Source organism: Gopherus evgoodei, chromosome 8 (assembly GCF_007399415.2).
Source record: "Gopherus evgoodei ecotype Sinaloan lineage chromosome 8, rGopEvg1_v1.p, whole genome shotgun sequence".
In the NCBI taxonomy this organism is placed as follows: Eukaryota; Metazoa; Chordata; order Testudines; family Testudinidae; genus Gopherus; species Gopherus evgoodei.
The window spans coordinates 12,785,736-12,810,814 of NC_044329.1; the positions used below are offsets into that span (position 1 = coordinate 12,785,736).

Genomic DNA, 25,079 nt, shown 5'->3' on the forward strand with positions numbered 1-25,079 from the left:
GACAGAGCTTGTGATGATTTCTCTTTACTGCAAGTGTTAGGGGTCTTTGGGTTTTGGAGCAGGAGGCTCAATTTTGTTCCTACCAGGGACAGAGTGGCTGAGGTGTTTAGCTCAGTAACACCCACCATGTCCAAACTGCCCTGAGATTTGTTATGATACATTGTGAAAACTGCATTGGAAGAGTATCAGTATGATCTATGTAGTAGTTGCACCTCTAGGATCTGATCAGGATCATGCTACAAACTCATAAGCGGATGTGGCCCCTGCCTGACAGCTATTAATGAATCCTGCCATGGAAATATCATCTCTCCCACTTTGCTAATGAGGCATGAGACAGACCAAAGCCAGGCAGGGAGTCAGTGCCAGAACTGGGAACTGAACCCACGGGGGCCTAGTGCTGGAGGCGTCTGCACTCCTCCCTCCTGCTGGGTGAGGAAGGCGGTGGGGGAATGAGAAGCTGCTGGCTAGAGGCTGGGCCCTGGGAACAACCACGTGCTGGGGTGAGCCCCCTCCATCCACTATGAGGCTGTTGCCGTTGCCATGTGAGGTAGCTTTTCTGGCAGGGGCACCCTGTGCCTGAAAGACACCATGGCTGTTGCTTAACTCCCCCAATCTGTTTACATGCATGAAATCCCTTCCCCTTCGCTCCCCTGTATCTAAGGGGGAGGTGAGGGGGGCGTTTGTGTCCCGCGGGTGGGCTTCAATTTTACATTTCCCCACGATCACTCAGGCGATCTGCGCGGACACCTACAGTTGGTCTGTGAGGCAGCGAGGGTCCTTCGTTTCCACCTCCCGGAGTCCCGCCCCGCTCCGCCCCGTGCTATAAAAGGCGTCGCCGCAGTCGGGCCTTAGCTGCAGCTGCTGTTCCCGGGTCTCGGACGTCGCGGAGGGACGAAGCGCCGGGCGCCGTCTCGCGGTGAGGGCCGACGGCTCAGGTCTCGGCCCCTAGCTGGGCTGCGCCTGCTCGCGGTGGGGCTGGCGATCCCGGGAGCAGAGCTGGGCGGGGCCGAGGGCTCTAGGCCAGGCCGGGGATGGAGGCCGCAGCGGCCGCCCGCGGGGAGCTGGGCCTGGCCCTGCGCGGAGGAAAATGGGGAGGCGTCGGCTGGTGGTTGCTACGGGCTGCGGCCTGCTCCCTGGGGAGCCGCCTCTTCCCCCAGGTGGGGTGGGAACCGGGGGTTTCGTACCACTTATGGCGGGGCGGGAGGGCTGCGGGCTTCCCTGGGCGAAGGGCAGGCCGGTCTGGGGAGGCGCGGGGTAATGCAGAGCCCCGGCCCCCGGTACTGCCCGGGTAGAAGGCTCTCTCTGAGCCCTTCAAGCGCAGACAAACCCCGGTCTGCTCTGCTGTGTTGTGCGTTGCCCTGGGCTCCACGGAGCATTTCTCTAGCGTGTGTGTTTGTCAGACCTTGCGACGAGAACCGTTAAACAAGTGTCTGAAACGCGGCCCTTATTAATGGACGGGGAGTGTGAGAAGTACAGGGGAAGAGCCCGGAGTACGTGCTGTAACAGCTTCGCAGGGCACAGAGTTGGCTAAAGACACCGTAAATGGTTGAGCTGAGCGGCTAGGGCTAGTAAAACGTGAGCATAATGCTGTAATTTAAGTACAGCCCTTAACAACAATAATAAAACGTTACCTGATTAAGTGTTGTCAAATGCAGGCTCTGCACTGTTCTGCTTAGTCACTGAGTTTCTGAGGCTAACTTGTTTTCCAAGTTGTACACTGCAAATGATATTTCTCTTGCAGAGGTAGTCTCTTCTTTACTAACGAAATATAAACACTCCTCATGATTGATAATGGGAATTAAACTACTTTAAAACGTCCTTTTGGTTAAGACTTCTAGCAATAAAGCCCTGTTTGATCACATCAGTTTCACAATGTGTATTTGAATTATGGACTAAAACTAATGTGTGAAACTGCCCTTAATGTAAATAGTTTTGCATTGACTGAATTTGATCAGGCAAAATCTATGGATATAGCCCATCATGCAGAATTATGTAATAATTCTAGATGTGTACAACCTGGGAATGTATGAATATTAATTTTGCCCTTCTTGCATTTGTTGCACCTTAACATGACTAAATTTTGGTTGGCGAGATCCGAATAGGTATAATGTCAAGATGCTGTGGTTAATTTTAAACTATTCATTGTATGAAAATATTCTGTGCTGCTTAATGTCCTCTATTAATCAGGTTATGTTAATAACTACTCAACCTATTTTGTCAATGCAGTTGTCATGCATGTGGACTGGATATACAAGGAAACTTGATACTGTCACTCTGATAACAAACAAACAACTTGAAATTGCTTCCTTCAAAAAACATTCACTTAAAGGGAGACTTGTAAATCCCAAATATGAAAATTTCAGTTTAAAGAAAGTCTTGCATTTTCTGATCACAATAAGCAGTAATTTCATCATACAGTTAAAATACTTAGATGTATGAGACTCTCCCTTCACTGAATATTTTAGCATAGTTAGACTGAAAATAGGGCAATTAAAAATAATGCTGACTCAGTCTGCTTATGGAACAAGCAGTGCTATGATGTAAATCAAATTACACTTAACAGAAATTTGCTGTATTGATGCTAAACAAACTGGAAGCTATAACTTACTATTTGCATGTTATTAATTTCCTTGACATTTTGGAAGTCTAAATAGTCAAAAATAGACTGTCTTGTTGCTGGCTGATTTGTCCCCTCTCCCTGCCCCGTAAGAGATTGCAGGGGTGACTGGTTTAGATGTGAAGTCATATTTATATCTAGAAAATATGAAGCTAGATTTGTACTTGAGCAATCTCAACTTCTCATTGTAGGACTAGTCTGCTTAATAATATTGAATTCGTGTAACTTTAATCAATATTCAGCACTCTTAAAAGAGAAACCATAGTTGTTACATTGAAGCAACAAATTCAGTATCATACTTCAATGAGAGATGCAGTGATCATGAGTCCATCCAAAAATACCCATACCACTTAAGATGTAGATACTACATCTTGGGTTAAAGGATTGGCTCTAACTCTGCCAAACATAAATTGAGATTGCACTCATCCTCTCAGATGAGGTTCTATATTCAGCTTGTGTGCTGCTTAATAACCTGCGCTGGCTGGGCTTCATTGGGCTGTTTGCTGCTTTGTTTTTTTTCTTATTTTTATTGGCAGTAGTCAGGATCAGCAGTATTGACGTGCTACAGTCTGCCCTGTGGAGCAGATAATGCAAGCTAACTGAAAGAGAGACAGCCAGTCAGCTGCTTTAATTGCAGTAGATCTTGGGTCTGTGGAATCTTAGGCCCCCTAACCTTTCTGTACCTTTTGTCCCTAAAGCTTTTTCCAACAGGTTTTGAACTGGATTGTCTGGCTGCATTAAATGATGCATGACTTAGCTCTCTTATATCCACTAAAGGAGCTCTAAACTGTAATAGCCTTCTGCAAAGTTAAACAACACATAGGTAATAAATGACCAAAAAAGGTCTTGAGACTTTGAAGGCACTAGGGCTAATGACTTCACACAGACTCTTCTCTAAGTGTAGCTGCCTTCAAAGACCTTTCCTGTTAAAACAAATGACTTTCACAGCTAGTATAGAACCAGTTAGTCCAGACTAATTCTTTAACATTGCAATAGAAGCAAGCTTGCTTTCTTTTTCTGTTAGCAGTTAACTGGAGAAATTCACTAATACAGCTTACATATTAGTTGTAATGAATTAAAGCCGGTTTCTAAAATTTGAAATAGCCTGACTTCAGAAACACTTGAAGGACTTGTAGATATATATCATTTTTTAAGGCAATGAGGCACCATTATCACCTAGTCTGACCATCTGCATAGCCATAGAACCTCACCCATAATTTCCTCATTAAGCCTATAACTAGTATTTGAGCGGTAGCATAACTCTTAGGATGATCAATTTTGGGAGTCTTCATAATCAGACTCCTAATAAAATACCTCCAGGAAACTCAAACACACATGCTGCAACAAGAAGCAGTAATCTTACAAGTTGTTGTTGTTTTCTGAACTTATGCTCTAAAATACACTTTTTTCTAGACCCAGCAGTGTATTACTTAATGTCTTGAACAGTAAGTGTGGGGTCAGCTGCAAAAAGCTTGCCCAGTATCTGTCCTGAAAGCTCTCCAATATCAGTAATATGTCAGTCTTGTTTCATCTGAGGGAGACTTGTCCAAGAAACCAGAATTTTGAAAGTGCTGTGGGATCTAATTGCACCTGAATGGTCACCAGATGGCAGAAGGGCCTAGCAAATTTGAAGGATGATACTAATCTTAATATTTTGACATTAGTACTTGGGAGCACTTAAAACGATATTCAAGACCAGGGAAGGATGCTACTGCATCTGTAGTACTGCCAACATATGGCTGACATTCATTCACATGGCATCATTGCCCTAAAATTTAAATGTGAAATGTGTTGGCCTCTTGTTCAACATATTAGACACTTCCTAATTGCTTAGCTCAATCTTAGATTATTCCTTTTCCACTCTCTCTCATCCTCAGATGCTTTGATCTAGAAGTAGTGAATTAAGACTTGTTTATCCAGACAGTAAATTTTGTAAAGATGTCTCTGATTGTATGGGAGACACTTATTTTCCTTTCCATATAAAATGGTATGTCCCATCTTGATGGCATTTGTCTTGAAGAGGCGATGTGAGTGGTAAAGATGGCTTTTATAACTTGAACAACACTTTGTATTACACTAACTTCTCTGCAAACTATTGCATGAAAATAACTAGTGACTTTCTCATGTTTTAGATGCCTTCAATTAAACTACAGAGTTCAGATGGAGAAATATTTGAAGTTGATGTTGAAATTGCAAAGCAATCTGTAACTATCAAGACTATGTTGGAAGGTAAGATTGCAGATTTGAGATAAAGGCTTATTGCAAACTAGTGTCCCAGGAAACATCACTCAAATCAGAATTTTTAAAAACTGAGGTGCATTACCACAATTCCGCTTAAATGGTTCTTGGAAGCACTATCCTCGGCACAGATATAGTAGTAAGGGAAGGGATTAGTACAGTCACAAATAGCAAAGCAAAAACTTTTGCAAGTAACACTTAAGTGTGGATTCTTATGGTGTAGTTGTAAGATGGAGATGAGTTTTGATGTGCAACCTACTTGGATTTTTAGACCTAAAGTACAGTTACTGATTTGTGGTGGTAGGCAAGTAACATAAATTGATTCTAAGCATGCGATCATGCTAAATAGCTAATCTCTACAAAACACTTGTTATGGGTTGAATTTACTGGCTTTGTATGATGGCTACTAAGGTACAACAAACATCAAAGCTAAGAGATGAAAGTGAGTGTGTAGTGGTTTATTTTTTTTAAAGTAAATTGGTGACGGGTGTATCACTGAACCTATTATCTGAATCTTTAACTGTTGCTGCTTTTTAAAACTGAAATACCCAGCATGTCTCAAGGTCTCATTTACATTAACCTCCCACTGTTGACAGCTTACAGCAGAGGACAGACTCAGTGCAAGTCTACTAGATAGTTTTCACATCACCTGAAAGAGATTTCTTTTGTTTGACTTTCTGTTGTAGAAGTTGTGGTGTCAGCATAGCCTCTGCAAAATGCACCTCTGTATTTGACATGTCTGTGGTATGAGTGTTGCTCCTAAACCTTGTCTCCAACTCTTGAGGGAATATTGCATCATTGTGTTTGGATAGAATTCATGTCCCCCCCCTCCCCTTTCCTCAGATTTCTTTGCTTCCCCACAGAAAAATGACTTTCTGATGGGGAAGCAAAGTGAAGCTGTAAGAGCGGTAACATGCCCCTCCCCAGAAGTTCGGGCACATTGTTTCAGGCACCCAGAGCAACTGGTGGAGAGGTAATCCGCAGAGAGGGATGCCAAGACTGGTGGCGCCTATCCTTCTAGTCCCAGCTGGGCAGGGGGGTACTGGAATTCCTCTTCCCTTGCAAGCCAGGGCCAGGTCAGACCCACCACCAGAAGCGTCCCCTGGCTGCTGGAAGTGCTGCATCTCACCCACCCCAGCTTCTTGCTCCCATTGCTCCTTAAGTTGTGGGGAGAGAGTCAGTCACTCTACAGGCAGCTGCTCCTCCCTGCATAGCCTCTTGCACTCTCCAACCACCTTCACCTGGACCGCTCTGCAGAGTCCCATTGCCCCAGCACCCCCAGCAAGCTCCTGTGAATCCAGATCCTCCCTCCACTGAGCTGACTGCACCTAGACTTCCCCACCAAACCCCTCTCACCTCATCTGGGTACCTCCACACTCGGATCCTGCCAGTCTGAGCCTGTCCTGGTTTGGAGGGGCAAGGCCTCAGGGTGTGTTTTGGACAGACCTGGCCCTTGCATTGTCAAGGGTGAGTGCAGCCTCCGTGCTGTGTCCCATGCATGGGGGCTGCAGGGTGATCTCCCACCTCTGCAGCCAGTGGCCTGAGCTCCCTACTGCTATGGTGGAGCCTCCATTTATTTATTGACAAATAAATTTGGAAGAATTTTAAAATACTGTGTGCAGAATTTTTATTTTATTTTTGGTACAGAATCCTTCAGGAATAGTCTACATTAGGCTTTTTTGGCAAAAAATTACCAGTTGGTGGAAGCCCTGGTACATACAAGGCTTCAGCACTGGAGTCATTATTACTGTTGCTTTTAGCCTGTTTTGAGCAGAGTTATGACATGGTGTTAAGTGCCAGTGGCCTTGAGCAGTGTCTGCCCCAGGGTGTCTATCATGAATCTTCACCTGTGACACCGGTGGCAGTCTCCTTCCAAACTACAGTCCCTCTTATAGATGTGCTGTAGTCTCTCTCTTTCCCTTCTTCTCTCCCCCCTCTGCCCCCCCAAGTCTGCTGGTTCACTTGAACTGGCACTACTACGTCAGAGGAAGGGCCTATCCAGTATTCATTCATGTCTTGTTTCTTATCCTTTCCTAACATGTCGGAAAAGATGCTTGCTTCTAAATGCAGTTATTTCCTCAGTGTCAAATTCATATTGAATACAGTTGAAAATTTAAACTGTTTTTTATAGGCAGTGAGCTGTTTTCATGGTTGAGCTGTTTTGGTCAGGGATAGTCTGAAAGGCAAATTTGCATTCGTCATTCTCAGGCTAACTGTTAGAAGTCCTCTTAAGATGCTAATTTGGACTTCTGCGCAACTAATTTGTGGATATACCTTCAAAAAGCCTTTCACAAAAATAAGTACAACGGGGGGAACCATTTACTTGATCAGTGATTACAATAGTGTCTGAATTTAAATTCGTTTTAAATTTTACACTCAGGAATGATGTCAATCTAAATACTCTTGTCCAAGTGCCTGGGTTTGTGAAAACAGGCTTCCTCTTGAACATTGAGGATTGGATTATATTATTGCAGTGGGGGTGTGGCAATACACTAGAAACTGGGGGGTGGGGGGCGCCTCTCTGACCTGCTCTGTGACACCAATGTTAGTGGGGAGAAAGGATGCATCTCTAAAACTTGTAAGAGGTTGTGTTCTCTAGTGTACCTCCTACAGAGTAAAGGTTAGATTATGCATACCATTTTTCTTGTTTCAGTTCAATTTTCCATGTTAATGTTGGTTTTATTTAGGCAACTTGTTTCTTAGCTAACTAGCTTTCCTGTTTTTGTCTTTGGGGTTTGAAGTCTGTCTTGCTGCTTTGTGAGGCAGCTGGGGAGAAGACAGGAATACCTTTTGAGCAGCTGCAAGGTTGGCCTACAACATTTTGGCACCTGAGGCGGGGAGCTCAAATGATGCCCCCATGCACCCTTGCTTGGGCCAAAACTTCGGAAGGTCTCAATTCTGCCTTCTTCCTGTTCTACTTCTCTCATGGTACTGCTCTGCTACCTACCCCAATAAAGGAGAACTAACAACTTAAAATGCCTTGTTCAAAAAATTAAATACTTAACTTTCAAATTCCTGAACACAAATGTAACTTTTCTGGTCTGCATAGTAAACACTGGCATTTTTATCTGTTTGAATAATCAAAATGGTGCTTTCCGTGCTGCCTTGGTTGCAAAGATTTGAACTGCTTCCTGAAGGTCCACAGTCTGGGCCAGCTCATACTCTATTGAGATGGTTGCAAGGCCGACCAGCCTCTCCCGTGTCGTTGTGGAGCGTAGATGTGTTTTTTATTAACTTCAGCTTGGAGAAGCTGCATTCTCCACCAAGAGCTGTTACAGGAAGTGTTAGTAGTATGCGCAGAGCAACAAAAGCATTTGGAAAGAGGGTGGTCGTCATCTTTGTGCACATGTATTCCAGAACAGCCTTTGGAGTTGATTCTGCTGAAACGTATCTTGAAAGGGCTTTCAGTTCATCACCTAAATCACTCGCATCAATATTGTGCATGCCGTCTTGTGTCAACACTGTCTCTAGTGCCCTGCATTGCTGGTGTAGGTCTTCTTCAGCTATAGTGAGAAGTTTTGGAATGATACAACATCCCAACTATACTGCTGTGTTCCTTGAGCTGTGTGAAACATTCAACTTGATGTATTGTGCAATCTAGAACATGGTTGAAGAATTCAACTTTGAATTGTTCTTTGGGGTCTCTTATGGGATTATCCCATGCCTCGTAATCAAAGTGTCATCTTCAGTGACTCTTGTATTCTTGAATGGGTGGGAAAATAGCTTCATTGTGCTCTCTGCCAACTTCTTCTGTGCACTCTTCAGAACGTTTTGAAATCCCTCATCTGACTGGTAAGACTGTAGGTATGACCTTATGTTGTCCAGTTGTTCCATTGCTCCAGATATATCGAGGTCAACACCTTGGAGTCTCTTGCTTACAACATTTATTTCAAACGGTATGGCAGGCTACAACAGTAAACTACACAGAAATTTGAAGTTTTATGTATGTTTCTGGTGATTCCATTTCCCTCTGCCACTGTTCTCCCACAAACAGTTCCTGTCATAGCATTATCCTCCATAATGGCAACTATGGCATCATCTGTCTTCGCAATTTGGTGGTTGATAGGCTTTATCGCCTCCACTTGACTTGCCCATTGTGTGGCACTCAGTGGTTTCAGTGTCAGAGAGAATGTTCCCAGATATTTCTTCAAAATTTGCCATTGAGTTGATGCAGAGAAAAATACATAGGTGCTTTGAATTACATTAAAAAATTCAGCAGCCTCACTAGAAGCTGAAGCTGCTTCACTGACAACCAAGTTCAGTGAATGAGAACTGCATGGGACAAAAGCTCGAGGGTTTAACTCTCAGATCCATGTCTGCACTCCTCTGTTCTTTCCTCTCATGTTGGCACCATTATCATAGCCCTGACCTCTCATGTGCTTCTTAAAAAGCTGGAAGATATGAGAATTGTGACAGCTGACATGTCAATAAATTCTAGAAAATGCTCTTTGGCAGTCACAATTGCAGGGACATTTTCACTAGGTTCTGTTACCAAATGCATCATTAAAGTAATTTGTTCTGTATGGCTGATGTCAGGTGTGCAGTCAAGAATAGTATCTTGCTCATTTCAGATCTGCCACAATCTTCTGTTTGACTTTGTTGCCAGTAACTGTGATATCTCATTTTGAGTCGTTTTTCCAAGGTGGTGGTGTGTGTACATTTCTTGAGTGGTGACTCCTTAGATGTTCCTGGAGTACAGCATCAAACTCAGCCATCAGCTCCACAATTTTAAGGAAACTTCCATTGTTTGGCATGTACAGCTGATCTGAAGTGCCACGCAGTGCTAGGTTTTGGGTAACAAGCATTCTCACAATGGCAGTGAGCTTTTTCAGAACATTTTGCCAGTAAAGAGACTTTGATGCAATCTTCTTTTGATGCTGATCATCTTTGGTGGTCTTTAACCTAAGTCTCATCTCAAGCTCTTTCCACCTATGGAATGCTCTCTGGTGATTTGCTGCCTTCTCATGGCATGCCAGATTCCTAGCCAGATTTTTCCAGTCATTCGTTCCTGTAGAACCCAGTGTGGCTGGAACATTAGACTGGAAGAGTTTGCAACAAAAACAGCATGCAGCATTCTGGGTTTTTTGAGTAAATAAGCCATGGCCTCTCCATTTTGTCACCTTTGGGGATTTCATGACAGTAATGTGTTGGATGGAGGCATCTATTTTCATTGTCTTTGGGGAACATGGAGTTTTTCACTTGCTGTGGCCCATGCAGTACAAGAGTCCCTCAGGCTACTGCTCAAGTGGGTCACAGTCCTGGATCATCTAGACTTCAGGAACTAAACTCAGCAGCAGCTGTTTCTTGTGCCTCCACCAACACTGTTCTCTGATCTACACTTTTTTTTTCTTTGGGAATGTGCATGGTTACATCCATTTGAGATGGAGATATGGATGCTGTAGTAGCTGCCAGGAAACCTGCACTCTAACTGGAAGATCAGGCTTCACCACTCACATCCTCACTGGAGCTGGAAGGCTCACCAGGAACACTTGTGTCTGTGTATCTCAGGAGAGCTCCTTCCTCCTTAGACAGAAAAGCTTCCTTTGCTTGCTTGCTTTTTTTGAATGCTGCCCCAGAGGGGCATTTTCTTTCACTCATGACTGCTGTTCTGTGCCAGCTGTAGTGGCTCTCAACACTCAACTGAAGGGGACAAATAAGCAGGCTGATAGTGGGGCCTGAGTGATGGAAGATATCAGCATCTTAGGGCTGGTCTACACTACAGGGGGAAATTGATCTTAGATACGCAACTTCAGCTATATGAATAATGTAGCTGAAGTCGAATATCTAAGATCGGATTACTCACCTGTCCTCACCGCGCGGGATCGATGTCCACGGCTCTGCATGTCGATTCTGCAAGTCCATTGGGGTTGGTGGATTTCCGGAATCAATATAAGCGCGCTCGGGGATCGATACATTTCATCTAGATGAGACGCGATATATCGATCCCCGAGCAATCGATTTTAACCCGCTGATATGGCAGATAGTCTAGACGTAGCCTCAAAGGCCTAACCAACTCCTACTACAGTGAAACCCCACTATAACGTGCCCCGCTATAACACGAAATTGCATATAACGTGATCATAGGTTGGCTCCCCTTTAAGGCAGATATAACTTAGATAATGTTTTCACAGTACTGTACAGTACCAGTGGTCCCCAACACCATGGCAGGGGAGAGAAGCTGCAGACCTGCAGGCTCTGTCCCCAGCAGGCACGGGCCGCAGCTTCTCTCCGGCTTCTCCGGGGCTGCGGGCTCCAGTGCTCTCTGTCCCCAGCAGGTGCTGGGCCCTGGCTTCTTTCCAGCTTCAAGAGGAGCCATGGCTCCCCGCCTGCCGGGGACAGAACACCGGCGCCTGCAGTCCTGGAGAAGCTGGAGAGAAGCCACAGCCCCCACACCTGCTGGGGACAGAGAGCATGGGCGCCCGCAGCCCCAGAGTTCTCTGTCCCCGGCAGGTGGGGAGCCGCGGCTCGTTTTGAAGCTGATTTGAAACCCCACTATACCATGACCCCGCATTTAGTGCGATGGAAGTTTTTGGACCCCAAAGGTCGCATTATAGCAGAGTTACACTGTACTTCAGTTGACTGCCTGTTCTCAGGTGGGTTCAGGGAAGCAGAAGGAAACAGGAAGCTCCCTGAGAAGCTTGTGTTAATCAGTCCAGGTTCCTGGGGGTGCTAGAGAGGTACTTAAGAGGCAGCTCCTCCTCTTTCTCCTTGCAGCTCTTGCTGCTTTCTGTTCTCTCTAACCTTTTTGCCTGCCTGCCTGTTATGTCTCTTGTGCCCTCCTTCCTCCAGCACTCCACCATCTCTGTGCATCTAGAGCAGAGAATATATATGCACCGGCAGCAGGCACAATTTTCTACACTCTGGGCCCTAGTGGCCTTAGCTTACTGTTTTTAATATGTTAAACTATAGTAGATATTGCAAAGATGGACAGACCGGATGGCTTGGTCAGCTCCAGATACAGTGGATCTCTCCTTCATATGTTGGATCACTGGATGAGACTTCAGAAAGTCTCTGTACATGAAAATTAAAGCAGAAACATTTGTGAAAGCAGTTAAATTATTCAGGATAATGCTTAGCTCTGATCTCCCACTGACACGAATTGCAAACAAAAACATCTGTGCAAGTCTACCAGATGGTCTGTATGTACAGCAAACTATGCCTAATCCTTCTCAATAGGGATGCCTGTCTGCTCTTACACGCAAAATCACAAACATTAGAAATGAGTACATTAGTGCCTTAACTTCGAAAAATGACTCTTGTAGATCTAGCTGAACAGACTGGATACCCTCAAGTACAAATTGTTTAGCGATGAGACACCCAGGATAAAATACTATAGATATTTAAAATTGTGCAGGTTTTTTGTTGTTTTTACTGTTTTTCTGTCATTTCCACCTTGTAACACCACCAAAAGTTGCTTAGTGTGATGCTGCTCTGCATGACCAATAAACAAAACTTGGAAAACATGAGCAGGAAGTTATAGAAGTTCTCTCAGCAGGTGGCAAAGAATGCAGTTGCTTGGTAAGCCCATCCAAAGAGATCTTGCCACTTTTAGAGTTCAGAAAATTGTTCAACTCTTCAGTGTTATCAGTGGCTTTTGGTTTACTTTGAAAATCAGAAGTAGTGCTTATAAACAAATCTACATAATACCATAAATAGCACACTAGACAAACCATGTATTGGGAACTCTGGAATTACATGTCATTGCCTCTTACTGCTTTAGAATGCCTTGTGCCAATAAAACACTCACTGTTGCTCCCAGACATCTGTGCTGCAGATCCATATGCTGATGATGCAGAATTATCTCTAATGGGGAGCAGGAGGAGAAACTGGAAAGTTGAAAGGGGGATGGAGGGACAGATAGGGTTTTGACAGCAAGAAAGCAGGAGGCAGCCTTTCCTAGTTAGGGGGTGCTAGAGGCTTCAGCCAGGACATATCTGCTCTCTTCCTTGGAGTGTTTAAATTCGTCATTCCACAGTCCAACACTTTGCAGCAAGAGAAGCTAGTTGTCACCTATATATGTCGCTGCATTCAATTAATTATATTTGAAGTTTCCAATAAAATGATCATCAGTGAAATACGCAATACTTGTTATAGCTCATTACTGCAAGTAGACTTGGATAACAGTAGCATTTGTTTAAAATCTCCCAAGCGTGGTAATTGTGGAGTGCTAGTGTAGGGAGGGCATTGGCATGTTAACCACTGTGTGTAGGCTTGCTTTGAGGTGGTGGTGGTGCAACAGTGGTGTATTCTAACTACATTAAAAAATTAATGTATTTGAATGATGCAGATCAGTTATTCATCAAATGCATAGATAATTTTGTACATCACTTTACGTGGCTGCATAACCAAATATAGGGCACTCGAACTAAGAGAACATACCAATTCTGATATCTTGCTTTGCAATAAAATGGTATGGTGCATCATTTTAATCAGGGCAATTATCTTAATGTGGTATTTATCCTGTGTCATTCAATCCAGGTATGGATGAAGTCTACATTGTGAATTGCAGTGTGCTTTCAATTTTCTCTACATGATGCTGTTAGTCACTTAATTCTGAATTTTGAGACTCGGAGCATAATGTGTTTAACACATGTCTCAAGTATACTCTGAATTTTTTTAAACAGTGGTTATTGGTTTTACCACCTTCCCTAAAGGATTTTTCTTAACTTGGTCAAGTGACTTGTCATTGCCTCAAACAGAGTGGAAATTAACTAACTGTTGTATACAGTGTTGTAGCTGTATCGGTCATGGAATATTAGAGACACAAGGTGGGTGAAGTAATATCTTTACCCATCTTGTTCCTGGAAACTAATGTGGCTTTTTTATTATATAGTGAAACATCTTGTAAGCTAAATACCCAGAATCTCTATGGCTACAGTATTAACTGATCATGCAGAGAGGACAAAGAATGGTTTGTAGTTCATACAGTAGCTCTTTAAGATCTCACTTAATAGTAGATTCAAAGGGAATTCTTTTTTGGAACACTTATAGCGAATTTGGGACCTAAAAGCTGGTAGTGGCTAAAGAGTCCATTCCAATTATCCAACACTGTTAATAGTGGGATTACAGTGAAATAGGGATGAAAAGAACATCTAATGGCAATTTAATAGCCTTCTGAATAAGAGAACATATATGCATCTGTGTGTATATATAATATAAATAAAAATATTAGCTACTTGAGTATGATGAGCACTCTGTTACATAGCATGTAGAAGTGATGCAACATGGTATTCTGAAGCCTTGTCTAAGAATGCTTAACTTCCTGCTTTAGCAGTAGGAGGAATCATAATCTGAACACAAATTGAGTGGATTAGCAACATTCTGTATCAGAATTATATACTGTAGTTGTGGATTGATGAAGCCTGCTGAATTTCAGAAAAATGAGTGAATGGCAAGTTGCAGCATCTAAATCTTCTTTCCATTTTTAGATCTGGGAATGGATGATGAAGGAGATGATGACCCAGTTCCTCTTCCAAATGTTAATGCAGCTATATTAAAAAAGGTAAGATGCTACCAAGGTGGTGTTAGTTGCTTTGAACTACAAAAATGTGTAGACTGAGCTATCACTTAATGAAAACTGGAAGTACTAGATTTAAACAAACTTTCTTGTGTACCAGTTACATTTTTTAGAACACACTGTTTATCAGTCAAAAGCAGGATTTGTTGAACTGCAGTTTAAATTTCTAGATGAGATTTTTTTCCTGTAAATCATACAGATAAAACAGATCTTTTCATATTAATGTTCAAAGGGTGAGAGGCCAGTAGCAGTGGTAATAGCTGTTGCCAGACATACTATGCTGTGCACCAAACTCACCATCCACTCCCTCATTGTTCTTGTCCTGGGGTTCTCCACAAGAAGTCTACAACTGGTGTTGTCTGAGGACTCACTTGAGCAAGCTCATGTTCAGATCATTACGTACACTGGCTGGAATCCTATTGTAACTAGGTGAAATGGAAGGAGGAACAAATTTGCAGGTCAGGTCTCTTTGAGGACTCTGTCTGCATTGTGTTGAAAGAGTCTGAACCAATTTTAGTGTTCGAAATGAATTGAGTTAGTTCTATAATAAGCCACACTTGACCTGTGAGGCTAGGACAGAGTGTTGCAAACTCATAGCCAGAGTGCAAAAGAAGACTGTAAGAGCATCAACCCCTATTCCTTGTGCTGTGCTTGGGTAAAACTTCACTAGTCAAAATTCAGATTAAATAAAAAATGTAATATCAGTAGATTAACTGCTTGTTTTCTCCCTAATACAAATGCATAATCTTTTATACAAAGTAGCACTAATGCCTGACCATACTGTCTGCCAATAGGTGGTAGTTTTCTTGTTAAGCAAACTAATCTGCATTTCTCAACTGTAGGGCAAAGGTCATACTTTAACCCTCTTGTGTTAGAACTGTGCTCTTAATGTTAATACTATGTTTGATTAGAGTGTGCACTAATGCAAATGTAAGTCGGCTCAAATATCTTCTGGGAAATCTCCAGACCCAGAATGTCTGACTTTTTTTACCCAGGCACTCTCAACAGGATTTTAAAAGGCTTTGAAATTCCAGGGTCTTGTATTGGACTGTTGGGTCTGTACATGTCTTACTATCTGGCACAAATAGCACTGACACAGCACATTGTGTCCAAGACTTTGTGGATTTTTTGCAGTTTTGGGAAAGTAACTGTTCCTGTAACCTGAAGTCAGCCTAACAGGGCTGATGAGAATGCTTAAGGACAGTTTTATATTGATTCTAATGTCTTAATATCAGGTGATCCAATGGTGCACCCACCACAAGGATGATCCACCTCCCCCTGAGGATGATGAGAACAAGGAAAAACGAACAGATGACATCCCTGTGTGGGACCAAGAATTCCTGAAAGTAGACCAAGGAACACTTTTTGAACTTATCCTGGTAGGGTGTCTATGTTCCATTAGATGCTCTCTTCAGCACATAGCCACATTCTCTAGACTTGTGAACTTTGTCTTGGTGTACCTAGAAGTGGTGGAATTGGTCTGACTTTCCCCAGTTCATAGTAAAAATCATTCAAGATAATAAGTGTTGTGGACACCCTTTAAAAACTTACCTAACACTAAGCAGCCCAATCTACACTTGCGGACCCAAGTACAAATTTGATGCTTAGCTTTGCACTCAAGTTCAGTAATCGGGTCATCTTCTAACTGAGTCAAGTTTGTTGCAGACATGGTAACTTCTATCATTTGGAATAGTATTGTGTACTAAATTCTGTTCAGCAGCCTGAACCCACTTCTAACTTCCAAATTCAGTCTTAATGTTTTGAGGCCTAGTTCCCCTTGACCCTAAGTTGGTGTGCACTTAGTACAGGCAATGTCTGTATTGCTTGGATAGCCAGCTGGCTGCCCTGCAGACCTCCGGGTTCATAGGCTTCTGTAAGCCCTTTCTAACAGGAATGTCTCAAATTTTAAGTTTTGTTTAGAATTATTGTGAACTGTTCAGCTAGGACTGTCCTGCCCAATATACTTAAACACTTGCTGTAACGAGCTACCTAAAGTAATGTTTATCATAAAACAAAAGTAACCTGTATTTGGTTTAAGTTGTACATCCACAGAGGCAGAACACTGACTTTAAATCTGGTGACCTCCTTTTTTTTTTCCAGGCTGCAAATTACTTGGACATTAAAGGTTTGCTTGATGTCACATGCAAGACTGTTGCAAATATGATTAAGGGGAAAACTCCAGAAGAAATTCGCAAGACCTTCAATATCAAGAATGACTTCACTGAAGAGGAAGAAGCACAGGTACTCCATAGTCTGGGTTTCATTTAAATTCTGGATTGCTTATACACTGAAGTAGCCACACTAGTGTTATAACTAATGTTTCAACTTCCCAGGTAAAACTAGGATTTTTGGTCTAAATGTTAGTGTGCTAGAATTGGTGCCCCAATTAAATTGCCATTTAAGTTTATCCCTGTGTTAGACATACCCTGTGACTGGCCCAGATCAGCTGACTAGGCTTTTGGGGCTAGGGCTCCGGAGCTGACAAATCCACTGAGCAGAGGGTTGATCTTGGGCTGGAGCCCAAGCTCTGGGACCTTAGGAGGGTGGAGAGTCCCAGAGCTCAGGCTCCAGCCTGAGCATCTACATAGCATTTTTTATTGCCACAACCAGAGCTCTGCAAGCCCAAGTTAGCTGACCTAGGCCAGCTGCGGCTGTGCTGCAGGTTTCTTATCCCTGTGTAGACATACCCTTACAAGTTAATGTCTCACTTGTGAAAAGTGAACATGCTAATTAATATCACCATGTCAGACTTGCTAAACTTTTTTGACGAAGGTCAGATTTACATTTAAAATGTAGATTGATCTATATCACTCGTGTGTGCGGAAAAAATTTCCCATCCCCTGAGTAACATAGCTGAAGTAATGTAGCTCTGCTGACCTAAACCCTGGTGTTAGCTGCAGCTAGGCTGAGGGAACGCTTCCCTCGACCTAGCTACTGCCACTCAGGGAGATGAAGTTAGTACAGTGACAGACAAAAACCCTTCTATTGCTGTAGTATGTCTGCATTGGTGGGTTACACTGGCACAGCTATGGTGCTGTAACCTCCATAGAGTAGACAAACCCTGAGTAAATCACTGAAGCTAAACCAGTAATAGGATATTCTGGGTGGCCATAAATAGTTCTTGGTTGCCCTTTCAAAAGCCTTAGCAGTAAAGCTGTACGTGTGTTAGGGCACCCACCTGGGAAGATTCAAGCTACTCAGAATTTCCCTAATAAGGCCTTTCAAAGAGTGAAATAAAACAAGCTGTGCTTTATGGTCTACATTAAAATGATCATTAAACAACCATTTTTAAGCAGAGTACTATGGAAGCTGCAAACATCAATGAACAGTGTGTGAAGAACTTGAGTGTGAAGTCAGTGCACTTCAGCTCTTGCTAAATCCATGTATAGCAGCGGTCACCAACCTGTGGAGCCTCTGCCAGTCGATCACGATCTCTGGGCTGCTAAAAGTCCAGCAGGGCTCAGGCAGCTGCCTGCCTGCTGTGGCCCCACACTGTTCTTGGAGGCAGCTGGCTTCTGGCATGTCTCTGCGTCCCCTAGGGTGTGGGGGAAGGCAGTTCCTTGCGCTGCCTCCGCCCCCAGCACTGTTCCTGCAGCTCTCATTGGCCAGGAGCTGGCCAATGGGAGCTGCAGGGGTGGTGTTTGTGGGCATAGGCAGTGTACAGAGACCTGCTGCCCCCCTTCTCCCAGGAGCCACAGAGATGTCAGCAGCCAGCTGCTGATGTATATAGTAAGATGACCAATTAATTAGCCTGCATGTTCTGCTCATGAATAGTTACCTAAGGAAGTGGTTGGAAGATGCATATGTTATCTTCAGTAACTTCTCAATCTGCAATGGTAAATATTTTACAAAAATTAGTTTCAACCACCCAAGAAAAATCCAGCATTTCTTCCAGTGTCACCCTTTTTTACTGGAAAGGAGCATAATCCGGGATGCCACTGGGACTGTTTGTCTAATTAGTTTTTAGAAGTTCATAGCATGTGTGTAGCACTGCATCTAATCAAAGCTTTATCTTGTTTAAGGTACGCAAAGAGAACCAGTGGTGTGAAGAGAAGTGAAGTTTTGTGCCTGACACTCTAACACTGTAAGGATCGTTCCAATTACTAGTTGCACTGCTCTGTTTATAATTGTTAATATTAGACAAATGCAGCAGCAAATGAAGTTGTATTAGCAGGATGTTGTTTCCTTTTGCATGTGTAGTGTTTTTTTCAGTACAGATTTAAATCCTATGGTTGAGTTTTTACCAGTGTAATCAGATGTCTTTTTACTTTACTCTGCAAAGAATAAAACTGAACTAAGCATGGATTCTGTATGGAAATAGCACTTCAGGCTATCCTGTTCATTACTCTTAACTGTCCATGTCCAGTTACAATGTTATCTTGAGATGTCAGAATTTAGATAAGCATTTAAACTCCACTGTAAATAAAACAACTTGCAAATGTTTTCTGAAATAGAATTAACAAAGCATATTTTTATTCAAAGAACAAAGGGTTTCTTGGGGAACCAGGCTGAGTGAAGAGTTGTTTCCTCCAAACTTCTAAATATGAAGGATAATTACCCTTGGAGTAAGTTAGTACATGACACAGTTCTTAGTTGGTCACAGGCAAATATTTAGGCATTACAAAATCTCTTCAGTGGCTAGTACTTCCTATCCCTGTTTCAGTTTTGCCTGCAAAAGACCAGCCCTAGCACACATGTGGGTTTGGCAAAAACTGGGTAAGCTTGTTAGTTAAGATACATGGCTAAAGAGTTCCAGGTTAAGACCTGCCTCTAGCTGGTACAAAGCAAGATCTGAACTGCTGTAGGCACAGGGGAGAGATGAATTTTAATAGGGAAAGCTAATTCCCAGTTTGACCAAAAAATGACTGACTTTACCAAAGTTAAACTTACTGATCCAGCATGTCATTAGTAGCTGGCTTTAGGCAATTTTAAACCCACTTGTGATGTAGCTTTATTAAACATGGCTTCATGTGTCTGCAAGAAATATTTCACCTACGTACTGTACACGAAATCACAGCTTGTAGACTCATTATGGCATACAAAACAAAGCTAATGCTGTATCTAGTGTGACTTCTTTTGGACAAAGCCACTTGCAACTAGTTCAACAGTAACTGGTTTTCTGACTTTTACAGTTCCCTTATAGGGAGTAGGAGATGGTTGTGTAGTAAACATTTGAGGTGTGAACCTAGCTTATTGCATTCCATTTTCTGTATAAACCTTAGACTAGAATTAACCTTAATAAATATACTTATCTTCATTTTAAAGATCATGGTGTTGCACTAAGTGGTGTTAAAGGGTTAATGGCGATTGTGTTAGAAAAAATCTAACAAGCAACTTGACAGCCTCTAGAACACTCAATGAATAGCACACATCTTGCTAAATATTAAAACTTGAAATTGCTGGTAAACATCCATGTAGCTGCTACATAAACAATCTATGTAGAGAGCATTTTAACATCTGACTCTGTGGTGACTGACTGGCAGTTTGCACTATAAACAGTTTCTCTGACTACAGTTCATGGAACTGAGTGACAAACAATGGAGAGTTGGGTATAGCTATTAAGAGGTGGTCAACAGCATGAAAAGTTGGAGACCGCTGCTGTAGCACCCAAGCAAACTTGCTCTCCACCCATCCCTTAACTGGCTTCCACCAGCCTGCCAAAGCATCTCCAGAGAGGGGTTGCTGAATAATGGGTCCTACGTTCAGTGTAATGGTAGCATCATTGGAGCATCCTAGTGCTACCAAAAATAAATGCTCTTGATGACACATGGAGCCTCTTCTATGCAAGCAATGTAGTTAATCTTAGACTCGTTGACATCAAAAGTCTTCTGTAGGAAACAGTATACTCTTTTAAGGAAAGAAAATGAGACCCAGTGCTATGGTTAGTGGAGTCAGTTAATCCAGTTTCAAAGACTAATAGTAAAGAACATCTAAGGACCCAGGACCTCGCAATTCCTTTAAGACAGATATCAAGATGAACTTGTTTTGAGGCTTTGTTTTATGTTGCATCCAACAACAAAGGACTTACACTCAGCAAATTTATCCCCTGAGACAAGGGTTGGCCACCACTTAGTGATGTGATATAACCAACTTCAAACTGATTCTTCTTTTTGGTGGGTAGAAGAGAAACTGCAGTCCTACAGGTCAGGAGCAGTTCATTTCTCCTCTCATGAATGTTCCCTTCCCTTATCTAACAATGCCTTATGACAAGAGGCAAACCTACATGCAGCTCAGCTGCATTCTTGCTATCTGCCAGTACATCCTAACCTAGGCTGAGAGCGAGTATCAGTGGTCAGCTGTACCACAAGGTGAGGACTGTGGCAGAGTTTAGGATGGGTAGGAGGCAGAAGTGTAATGCCACATGGTAGAATGAGAAAAGTGAGGGTGGGCAGACTAAAGAATATGTATTGAATTGCCCTAACTGTAGGTAATGCACCTGACAAGAGGTGTCTCCTCTGGTGTGAGACTTGCTGATCTTCATTAGATGATTTGATAATCCAAGACGTTAGTTCATTATACTAACTTATGATTGCAGGATTCTCATGACCTTAGAATAACACTCTAGTCTAAAATGCTATTGGAGCAATGATCTGATATTCTAACTAATCTAGTGTGTGAAAGAATAAATAAAAAATCCTAGCATAGTGCTGGAGGGCTGTGATAACTTCAGCACTTACCGAAGCAAGGAGAAGTGCAGCACCATTTCCTAACCCAAGAAATAGTGTTACCCATGCCATTCCAGGAACAGTTGCAGGCATTCAAGACTGGTTTTGAGGTTGTTACCTATGAATTTCCAGCTTGTAAGTAGATGTGGAGTAACTTGCTCTAAAATTACTTCCAGCTGTGCCTGTACCAAAGTTTCGGGAAAGTACCTTTTTTTTATTTTTTTTCCCAAGGCAGAACATGCCCTTAAAATGTTACTTGCTGCCTTAAGTTCAAGTAGAAAAGCTATAGAGGGGAGTTTATGGGTGCCCTTGATTTGGGGCACTGTCAGTAGAAATCTGTGTGCTAAGGACTCCCCTCCTGGGGAGATTAGCATAGGCAAAACTTTGTCTTTATGTCTCAGAGCTGTGTGTGAAGGGAGAAGCAACGTGATAAGTGCTGTGTGGAGCTCTTTGCAAAACAGGCCTAGTTAAAGGGACTAAGGTCAGAAGTATGCTCACTCGTACTACTTCCACTAGAAGTGGGGGGTGGGGCTGCTCCATCCAAATAACTGATCATGCCTCTGTGTTTAGGAGACCAACTCTTCATGCCTTAGCTGGGGCCCTAATCTACTGTTCAAAAAGCACTTGCTCTGTATCCTACTGTGTTCCTGTTTGGGTGAGCTGGAGAGAACCTGCCCATCCCACCCCCAGCAGAAGTCAAGGTAGTTTTGGATTAGTGGTTCCCTGCCTCTAAACTTTCAGGCTGTTGGTAATCGGCTATTGTAATCTAATCTCTCAATTTTTTTTGCAGTTTTAACAAGATTTAAATCCAACAGCTCATCCTTTAGCCTTTGCACATCTTCCTTTAAGTGTGCATTAGAAATGTGTCTCTGGAGAACTGATTGGCTCAAGAGTTATTACAGGACTACAGGCTTCAGCTTCTGCAGTGTCAGTTCACAATCAGCTGAGGGCAGTAGTAGCCTGTGAAATATTAGTTATCTTACTTCCAGCAGATAAGGTAGGGTGAACTTAACCAGAGTCAGAGGGGGAGTGGCGGTTTCTATGGATATCAAGAATAGCCAGGGTTGTCCTAACTAATGAAGGGGGAAAGCTTTGGAAAAGGGATTAAAGCTCATGTTTAAGAGCTAAAGCCAGTCTACTAGAGAGCAGGATGAGATCCGGGGGAGAGGGTAGGGATAGCGTGTATTTTATAACTGCCTATTGCAGAATTCTTATGCCTTTCTCTAAGTCATCTAGGTTTGACTGTTGTGGGGAGGTGGATATAGGCCTACATGGACATACTGGACTGCTCAGATCAGTCATCCGGGTAAGGAGGTGGAGGAGGAGCTCCATCTCACACATAAAGGTGGTAGTTCTAGGTTATTGGGACATAGCATGGGTTGAGTAGAATACAGGAGACAGTAGCCCAGGCTTCTGTCAGTGATGTGAATAAATAGGCATCTTTTATCAGCTCTACATTCATTTCAAAATGTTTAAAAAGAAATGAGGCTGCTTATCTGTCCCCTCTGGTTCTTTAAAGGCAAGCTGTGCCCATGTTCTCTTCTGTTTGGCTTTTTCCCCTTCACATGTTCAGTAACAGATACAGCTGTTAGCTGAGCCAATGCAAAGGGCCAGGCCCTTGTGCAGGGAAAAGAGGATTGGCAATAAAGAAATCTGCTGCTCAGCTGCTAGCATTCCCCATGTCATTCATATAGTCTCAGTTAGCTACATGCAATAGTTTAAAAGCCCTGCTGCTTACAGGTGGGGAAGAAACACTGGAATCATTAAATTAGTAAGAAATGAGATCTTATGATATAATCTTATAGGATTATAACCTCCAGTGGCCCTTTTTGAAGAGCCAGGCTGGCACACTTTATTTATAAACAATTTTGAACATAAAAGCCAAAAAATACAAACTCATTGAAGTGTAAAAAAAAAAAAAAATACAGTATATGGTGGATAGTTATTGGACAAATGAAAGTACAGCTGCAAAACACTTATCCGTGCTACATACATACAGTGGTTTTACTTGACTTAATGAAGTGGTATTTCTGTGACTTCTACATTCAAACAGGAAATCAAATGGGTAATTAAAAAAAAGTCATAAGAACTAAATCTTGCTGCAGTAAAAATTTACAGGCAAGGTTTCATTTTCTTAAAGTAAAACTTCCTATATCATAGCTAAAGACATTTTTTTGGTATTTAAAAAACTTCAGCTCTCTGTTTTGGCTTCCTATGGCATGTTGTAAAAGGTGATAATGTTTACTCAATAGTTTTTCCTTGGAATGGGCAGCTTAAAGGTCTCCTCACATGTTTCAAAAAATAAACAAAGTCTGCCCTGTTACACACACCAGTGTAAGTTGGAGTTACAGCCCTCCACCCTGGTGTCTGAAAGCAGAGGATAGGGTCAAAAGCTGAACATGTACATCTAAAGCAGGGCAAATTATATTTTGCATAAAGTCAAAGAAGGCTAGAGGTTAAGGGCCACATTCAGTGATAGTATACAGCGGTCAGAACATGGGTGGAAGTTGCAAAGGGATCTAATCCTGATTCCAGAGCTATGCAAACATCACTTGCCCACTTTGGGTGGAGGAGGAAAAGCTGTAAGAGGAACAGGGGCTGTTAGCCAGAGTGCCACTAAGCAGATCCTGCAACAGTGGGAAATGGAAATCAGCTAAGAGTAGACTGTGATATCAGGGAGCACTTCCCAATTTAATGCGTCCCTTTACCGTGCCAGATGCTGCCATGCACTTCTGGGGTCCCAGTTAGCATTAGACTAAGTAAGTAGGTGCAACTTCGACTGAATGCCGACGTCAATGGTAGTGGTCTGTTTACTCCAGCAGTGAGTTTGGCCCTTGGTCAAATAGTGCTATTTACATACTGCAGGACTTTCCCCCCTAGCATTGGGCTGTGAGCTAGCCACATCTGTTTGTCCATTTGTACTCTCCTGTGATGTCTGCTGAGAGGGTAGGTTACATTTGTTTTGTACAACCATAATTGGTGCAGGTTTCACTTGTCGCATCCAATTTTTTGACTACCATACCCAACCACTAATCCATGCTATAGCTGAAGCATATCTTGTGGTTTTAATACTACTACTACTACTTGTCACATCCACAGCACCTTACGTCTGAGTGCTTGAAAAAATTTTGGCACTCTCATTTTACAGGTGGGGAAACTGAAGCATGGAGCAGTGAAGAGACTTGCATAAGGTCACAGTCAGTGGTTAAGCTGCAAATAATCACCTACCTCAGCTTTAACCACTTGGCCATGCTGTCTTCCACATTGGTTGGAAATCATTCAAATGCTACTAGTTCAAATATTGATCCAGTGCTATATCATTAAGCCTGTGGTGACTGTCAGCATATGCTTTTATGTAGATATGTGTGGCAGTTTAGATAATGCCAGTGGTCTAAGGGTTAAATAAGATCTTTTGGATTGGTGCTTGTAATTTCCATTAGTACTAATGGGAGGTTACAGTTGCACAGAAACTAGAGACTAATAATAAAGCAACAGCTTTAGCTTTTCTTGCAAAGAATTTGCATGGTTCTCCCCCCCCTAATAAAATCTACAGCAGCTTGAAGCAAAAGGAACTAAAGGGGGTGGAGGAAACCAGTAACTATGGTGCTACACTGTAAGCAGCTTTCTTATCTTCAGTCTCTGATACCAGTCTCTGATATAGAAACCTATTAAGTTGGAATAAACATACATAAAAAAAGTTTTGTTGCCTTAAGAAAAAAATACAAAAATAGTTTGTCTATTAAAGGTCCCTTTAAATTTCTTGCAAGCCTCTATACTACTACTTGAAGTTCATATTCAGTATTCTAAAACCTATCGTGTACAATAGAAAAAAAAAGTTTCCCAGCCCCCCAATGTTTTATGGAACTTTTCTCTTCACTCTAGAACAGGGGTTCTCAAACTGGGGGTTGGGACCCCTCAGGGTTGTGAGGTTATTACTTGGTGGGGTGGGGTCATAAGCTGTCAGCCTCCACCCCAAATCCCACTTTGCATCCAGCATTTATAATGATGTTAAATATATAAAGAAGTGTTTTTAATCTCTAAA

General features: G+C 42.5%; 1 protein-coding gene across 1 annotated transcript; it reads left to right on the top strand.

The window, feature by feature from the left end:
* The first annotated feature begins 808 nt into the window (after positions 1-808).
* Positions 809-19,560, top strand: SKP1 (S-phase kinase associated protein 1). Its single transcript, XM_030574074.1, has 6 exons — positions 809-916; positions 4,750-4,846; positions 14,284-14,357; positions 15,608-15,751; positions 16,473-16,613; positions 18,395-19,560. Exons 2-6 carry the CDS (start codon positions 4,750-4,752, stop codon positions 18,428-18,430), a joined length of 492 nt encoding a protein of 163 aa, XP_030429934.1. The 5' UTR covers positions 809-916; the 3' UTR covers positions 18,431-19,560.
* The last annotated feature ends 5,519 nt before the right edge of the window (positions 19,561-25,079 follow it).

Bases quoted from the DNA above. Each gene is read 5' to 3' on its own strand.
- SKP1 (XM_030574074.1), top strand. From the start codon at position 4,750: ATGCCTTCAATTAAACTACAGAGTTCAGATGGAGAAATATTTGAAGTT. The intron at 15,752-16,472 runs GTAGGGTGTCTA...TTTTTTTTCCAG, and splicing joins CACTTTTTGAACTTATCCTG to GCTGCAAATTACTTGGACAT. The intron at 16,614-18,394 runs GTACTCCATAGT...ATCTTGTTTAAG, and splicing joins CTGAAGAGGAAGAAGCACAG to GTACGCAAAGAGAACCAGTG.